Below are 6,717 nucleotides of genomic sequence, written 5' to 3'. Positions count from 1 at the left end.
CCAGGATTCTCTTCAGTTCTCGATGTAAAGATTGCTACACTGGCTCCACAAACACACTTCAATGGCACTCCACGGTCGAACGAAGCTACCACCGATGTCTTTGAGCTAGAACTCAACTCGCCAAATCGAAGAAGAAGAGAGAAATCGAAGAAGAAAAGAGAAATTAAAGAAGAAAATATATATTAAAATCGATTAGGGTTTGTAAATTGGGGATATTAATAATCGATTTCTCAATTTGGGGGTTTTAGGGTGTTATAAACAACGTCGTTTTGATATTAACGGATCTCGTTAACGGATAATTAACCCCGTTTAATTTCTCCGTTTGACCACTTAACGTTGTGCCTCAAATGGCTAAGTCAACGAGAGTTTGCGATTTATTTGGAAGTCAACAAATAATTGGTGTTTTTTTCCTCCAAAAGCAGAGTTCGGGCTTTAAATCAACGAAAATGTAGACTTGGGGATTTTAATGACATTTTTCCCTTTGAGGAATGTATACTTTTTGTGTTTATGATGAAATGAGTAGACGTTTATTTTTCATCAAATACCCACCTATATTCTTATTAGCCACGCAAGAAATTAAAGGGTACACCTAGGAATCTACTATTTTTGTTAGTTGTTACATCAATCGCATTGACAGTACACAAAGACTCTCACTCTGCCCATCGATTCAATTTCCATACCATATCATTTGCTCACACAACGTTAAGAAAAAAAAAAAAAAAAAAACCATTTTCAGACAAAACATTAACGATGTGGAAGAATGGCTGAAGATAATGATCACCTAAAACGTAACAAGAGCTCACTTTTGACTCGGAGAGGAGAGAAAGAAGAGTCTCGGCTATATGCATATAAGATCTCTTGTTATCTCCTCCAAGAGTCCACTGAAGACTTCCCTCTCTATATCCCTCATAACATCATCTTTCTCGATGAAGGCGAGCATGGAATCGTTCCAACCCATGTCCCACATTGAGTTCAAGTTTGGGTCTTTATGGTGAACATCTCTTTCCAACACGTAGTCTTCAACATGTGATCCTATGTTGTAATCCCTACCGTAGGCTCGCAGCTTCTCTAACTCTTTGCTCATTTGTCTAATAAGATGGTCCAATGAGTTTACTTTAGAGGAACTGATGGGTACCTTGACGAAAGGATGTACACTTAACTCTTGAAATCTCCTTTTCCGTTTCATTAGCTCGAAGCCACATTCAAGGATTAGATTCTTGTCTTCTTGATAGTAATTGCTTTCAACGGAGGCGTCATGAAAGACATTTGGAGGAATGTTGAGTTTGAAAAGTGCCTTTGCTGTGTCTAGAAATAGTTGGCTTTTCACAAATATTTTCTTGAGGTTAATTTCATTTTCAGACAATGTCTCTGTGGTTTCTTGTGTCCGCTTTTCTTGTCGCTTCTCCAACAAAGGTAAACCAGCTTCTACCTCCCCTTTGGTTCCTAAAATAATTGAAACTTATTCAACTTATTTTAGTTCCATATTTATCAAAAAAAAAAAAACAATCGTTTACTTGTTGCATAAAATGCTTGTGGCTCTATCATGAGTGAAGCATGAAGCCTTGGATATGTGGATATGTTTTCAAAACATACATTGTTTGGTTATTACCTTTACATATTGTCTCGGGTAGTCTCTCTGAATTTCCATTAAACTTTGATATTGGAGCTTGTTGATCTATCCCATCCGTGAACAAAATCCCATGATGCTGCTCATGAACATCAAGACACAGAGATTAGAGTTAATATATACAGATGGTATGTGAAGTTTATATACAGTAATAAAGCTTACATTTTCTAATGGAGCTTGGCATGTGACTCTCTCCGCGGCAATAAGAAGAATTGAGTCATCTTTGATCCCTCTCTTATGTTCTTCCACAGTACTTTTGTTTGATGATTGGACCTCAACACCTGAAACATGAGAATTTTTGATGTATGTCTCTGCTTCTGCCTTCGTCTTGTTACATTCATCATCACTTCTGAGTAACTGATCTTGTTTTCCATCTGCTTTCTTAATCTCTGGTCGCTTCATTACTTTGCACAATCCTTCATTCTGATTATATATGTCTTGGTTCTTCTTCTCACGGATCTTGGCTTTATGAACCTCTCCTTCTCTTGCCTTTTGTGCTACTTCAACATGACAAAAGCTTTTCCTTGGAGCTTTAGCATGTTCTGTGACTGTGCGTGCTAGCTTCTTTTGTATATCCACTGAACTCATAAGTTTTGGTGACTGATTGGTCTTTACGCTATATTCTCGCTGAAACCTCTCTTTCTTAATGCTCTCTTCTTCCTCAGGTTTATGAAATATTAGTTTCTTCTCAGAACTAAGTTTCTGTAATGGCTTCCTTGCGACAACCTTATGCTTATGTTCTGTTGGAGATGGGTTCCTTCTGACAACATTTTTCGTCGTCACTTCTCCATCCTTCTTGTATGAAACTTTGCTTCTTTTTCTACTGTTTGAAATTGAATCATCTTTCTCTCTATCTTTCTGCTGAGACTTGGCTTTGTAGTTCATCTCACTCGCGGTTTGAGTCTCTTTATGTACTACTAAATCCAATGATGTTGACTTCCTTGGTGCCTTCTGTTCAACAAGATTTGCACTAGCTTGCATTACTCTACGCCTTGTGAGATTCTCTGCAGATTTAGTGGATGTAACGTTTTTGTTGTTGGTCTCTTTTTCATCTTCTGGAAACTCTCCTAATCCCATTAACTTGGCAACAACACTTGGAATCCTTCCTTTCTGAGGTTTTAGTGATCTCTCTTCTGTATCTCCACAACTACTTGTTCTTCTATGTTTGTTCTTCTTATTATCCTCTTGGTAGTTAAGTGCCAATAGTCTCATCTCGATATCTGCCTTGGCGACTTCTTTGATCTTTTGGTAATTTTGGTTATGAGCATCATCTTGATCCTCATCATCATCATTTTCTTCAAGCAGCTTGATTCTGTTTTTTCTCTGTTTATTCGTTGTGTACTCAGAAGCTTGTTGAATGTCTACAAGCAAACGAAGAGACTGTTCCAAGTCAATAGCACCTTCCATGAGTTGTTCACCGCATTGTATTGAGTACCTCCCTTTACGAAAACTGAGGCCGTTGCTATATGCTTTAATGATCTGATTCAGTTTTTGAGCTCCCTTTGAAATCTCTTTTATATGAACATGAATCATGGGACTGCTTGAGGAAGGTTGTTGTTGTTGCACCAAAACTTGACTGCTTCTTCTTTCTCCCAAAGATCTCTTTCCTACTTCATGCAAGAAGCTAATGATTGAGGCACTCCCTGAAGGATCTCCTCTTGTAGCTTTCCCAGCATTCTCAAGTGCAAATGCTAATGCTTTTGAAAGATCGATTTTCTCCATGCTCCGTCCTTTTCCATAAGGTACTAACTGATTTGAAGCCTCTATGCTGCTGCTAGTGAGTTCTTGAAATGTTGTCTGAAAGCAAACAAACCATTTGATACTAACAAGATAATAGAAATGCTCATTGTGGTTATTGAAAGGTCATAGATGCTTCATAGCTTACAGATTTTGCTCTGGATCCCTTACATCCTCTGTTGGAATATGCATAGCTATCTGCAACCACGAAAAAAGAAATTGGCATTACAGAGTTGTTTCTATGTTTCACAGTCTGATCTGTTCTAGATTAATTGTTCTTGGATAATAAATAATAAATTCTACATGTAGTAGTTCATAATCTTTTATTGCCTTGATGAATTGGCAAGGAGCACTATAGCTGTTGTTGGTACTTCTACTAGATCTAACAAATGAAGTCAGGAAACGTTGTACTACGCTATCGAAAAGATTCAAGAACTTAGCTAGCTACATGCTATCTCTCTTTAGGTTCAATTTTTGTTCACCAATTATTTACCTGTTGGCAGGCAATTCTTAGACCCTGAAAGCTGTTCCTTACGCACACGAAGATCATCCAACAACTTCTGCGCAAAATCTGACCTTTTCATCATCCTCTTCTCGCCATTCGAACTCATTTTCTTTTCTTTCCACTCTTGTGTCCAGAAACAAAAAGAAACAAAAAAAGAAGTCTCTGCACATTTGCTTTAGGGGGATTATTTCTAAAGACTCAATACTACTATTTTGATTTTTATTTTGTTTGGTTTGAGTTGTTTTCTTGACTTGATCTTTGGTTGAAATGGTACTTTCAGTGTTTGGTGAGAAAATTCTAGTAGTGATAGCAAAAAATCTAATTGATAACAATGGAATGTGCGTTTTGGATGATTGACGTGAACGTTAGGCCCTTCTGAGTTAAAATGTGTGTTTCTTATAACTTCGATTGCAAGTTAAGCAATGACGAAGGCCTTCCTTTGCGACTTAACTTTCAAGCCTCCTCCCCTTCACTCTGCTGATGCCTTTAAATTTACTATTAATTATGAACAGAATATTTCTAGTTTATACGTACCAAAATATTAAAATCCCAGATAGATTTTGCATGCTATATATGTATACATTTTTCTTTCTTTAGTATTAATAAATTAATAATTATTAAAATTATTTTCATGCAATATTATATAACCTTCATCATCCTAAAGAGCTAAGGTAAAAGCAACACACAATTTTTTGCCCTACAATTTATACATCTAGAATTAGTATTGCTAGATGAATATATGGAAGGATCTTACGAAATGATTACACAATTACAAATAGAGAAGGAACAAACAAAGTAATTCAAGATGTGACATGACTAAAGTAATACTAGGTAATAACCCTTGCTGTTTGCACGTGATCAAATTTTTGTTTGAAATATTACATTTGTAAATATATTTATTTAGTATAACATTTATAATACAAACTTATATTGGTTTGAATTCATCAAGTTTTTGAAATTTTAAAATATTAATCTTTTCACCATAAATTTTAGATTGACATGATGGCGGATCTGGATCGAATGTGAACCGAAATCAGTTAGATTTTTATCAAAATCTTGAACTATCAAATCAAATAAAAACCACAAAAATTTCATGAACCAAATGATTTAAATAAAAATTTTAACCCGGTCAAACCCATTCGCTAAGCCATCCCGCAATGGGTTTAAATATTTTGAGCCGCAAAATGTCTTTGCATCTGTCCCGCTTGAATTCGTGAGATCCGCGGATAACCCACATATATTTCAATAAATCATTTTTTCTAATCTATAAAATATATTTAAACCTTAAACTTAATTATATTAATAAAGTTATGTGATAAAGTTTTTAAAAATAACACATTTGTTTTTTTTTTTTGTTAAAAACACAATGGCATATATGTAGCTGTAAATAATAATTCAAAATGAGATTAAATTAATAAATCTAAAATATTGTGTATATAAATAAATTAAATAGTAGTAGCAGTTGATAAAAGAAATAGTAGTGACAGTTTTATGTATTATTATGAAATATTAAAAGCAAATAATAAATTAGGGAAAAAGTTTTCTGGCGAGAATAGAATGCTTCTCTTTTAATATAGAGATTTAATATATAGGGGATAAGATTTTTTTTTTATCCTAGTCTATAGATAAAAAAAAAAAAAGAGAAAACATCAAACATAAAACCAGATTTAGTGTTATCTCCCATTCTTTCAATTTAGAAGATTTTGCACCTTGAGTAATGGACATAACCACTTCCAAGTTCCAAAACAACGTTAATCATATATCATATTTTAGCGGTGAAGAGCACAATTAGCCTAGAGTTATAGCTTCTTACATACAAAAGACAAAAAGGGCAATAAAGTTCTAACTCGGGCCATTTCCAAATTCTTGACATGATCAGCTCATATCTCTGAGCTTTCTCCAGAACTTCCAACTCTTATAACGTAAACCTGACCGAAGAACAACGACATTGATCATCAGTTTCAGCATTTGTTGCCCAAGTTTGGTTAGTTAGGTTAACATAAAGGGTTTACAAACCTTGAAAGCGGTTGGGCGAACTAACTCGAAAACAAGAGTATCTCCATACGCTAGATTGTGAGCAATCGCAAACCCCATCCATCCACCACTAAGTCCAGTCCTTTTCGCTAAGTAGATGGTCTCATACTCCGCGCCTTCTTCATCTATCAAAGTTATGACACCATCATGTTTCCCGAGGTGAGATCTGCAGAACTGAACTGGAAGACCCTGATTGTAAAATATACAAAAACATCAGATGAGATGAGGTTCAATTTCTACAACCATAGAAGAGACTTGATAAACCAGAGAAACGCCCAAAACCAAGACCTTTAGACAAATCTAGAATGATGTTCTTGAGCTGGAAAGGCTACAACTCCCCTGCACCATCCCTAGGCTATTACAATAGTCCAGCTCTAGCCTCTAGACATAACGGTCCTGACATTATTATCTCGAACTCCTCAGATTACAAACCATACTTTTCCAAGTAACACACGCAATGCAAAGACTGGGGATGGACTCTAAGCAAACAGACTAGCAATTATGCAATGTAAAAGTTCTATAAATAGCTAAACTCAACATATACAGCTTGACAGTTTTGTAACACGAACCGATGCAAAGACCAGAAATGGACTTTTTAACCGAACATAACAAAAATTAAGCAATGTTTTTGTTGTGTATATAAAAGTTGATTTACCAGCCAGAAGCCACCAGAAACATGTGATTGAAGCATAGATTTAACAAAACTTGGGTAATCACTCCCCAAATCAGCCTGAAATTTCTCAGCTCTTGCAATAGCCTCGTCTCTGATTTTGTCAGAAACATAAACCCGATTTGACAAGTTTCTCCTTTTACT

General features: G+C 35.6%; 2 protein-coding genes across 2 annotated transcripts in view; both read right to left on the bottom strand.

The window, feature by feature from the left end:
• Nucleotides 583–4,200, bottom strand: LOC104771399. The gene is made up of 5 exons (XM_010495911.2): nt 3,858–4,200; nt 3,513–3,562; nt 1,790–3,424; nt 1,610–1,706; nt 583–1,443 (listed from the first exon to the last, which is right to left on the bottom strand). The coding sequence occupies exons 1-5, from the start codon at nt 3,973–3,975 to the stop codon at nt 839–841; spliced, it is 2,505 nt and encodes an 834-aa protein (XP_010494213.1). The 5' UTR covers nt 3,976–4,200; the 3' UTR covers nt 583–838.
• Nucleotides 5,538–6,717, bottom strand: part of LOC104772737 (B3 domain-containing protein At5g42700-like) — a 2,198-nt gene continuing 1,018 nt past the window's right edge. Inside the window, exons 4-6 of the mRNA XM_010497318.2 lie at nt 6,559–6,715; nt 5,886–6,092; nt 5,538–5,797 (exon numbers count right to left, since the gene is read on the bottom strand). Of these exons, the coding sequence (XP_010495620.1) occupies nt 5,750–5,797; nt 5,886–6,092; nt 6,559–6,715 (412 nt within the window). The 3' untranslated portion in view covers nt 5,538–5,749. The remainder of the gene's footprint in view (nt 5,798–5,885; nt 6,093–6,558; nt 6,716–6,717) is intronic.

The sequence above is a fragment of the Camelina sativa genome, chromosome 20, assembly GCF_000633955.1.
Source record: "Camelina sativa cultivar DH55 chromosome 20, Cs, whole genome shotgun sequence".
Classification (NCBI taxonomy): domain Eukaryota; kingdom Viridiplantae; phylum Streptophyta; class Magnoliopsida; order Brassicales; family Brassicaceae; genus Camelina; species Camelina sativa.
Note: the sequence above shows the minus strand (reverse complement) of the source record. Positions and strands in the feature narration are given on the sequence as shown.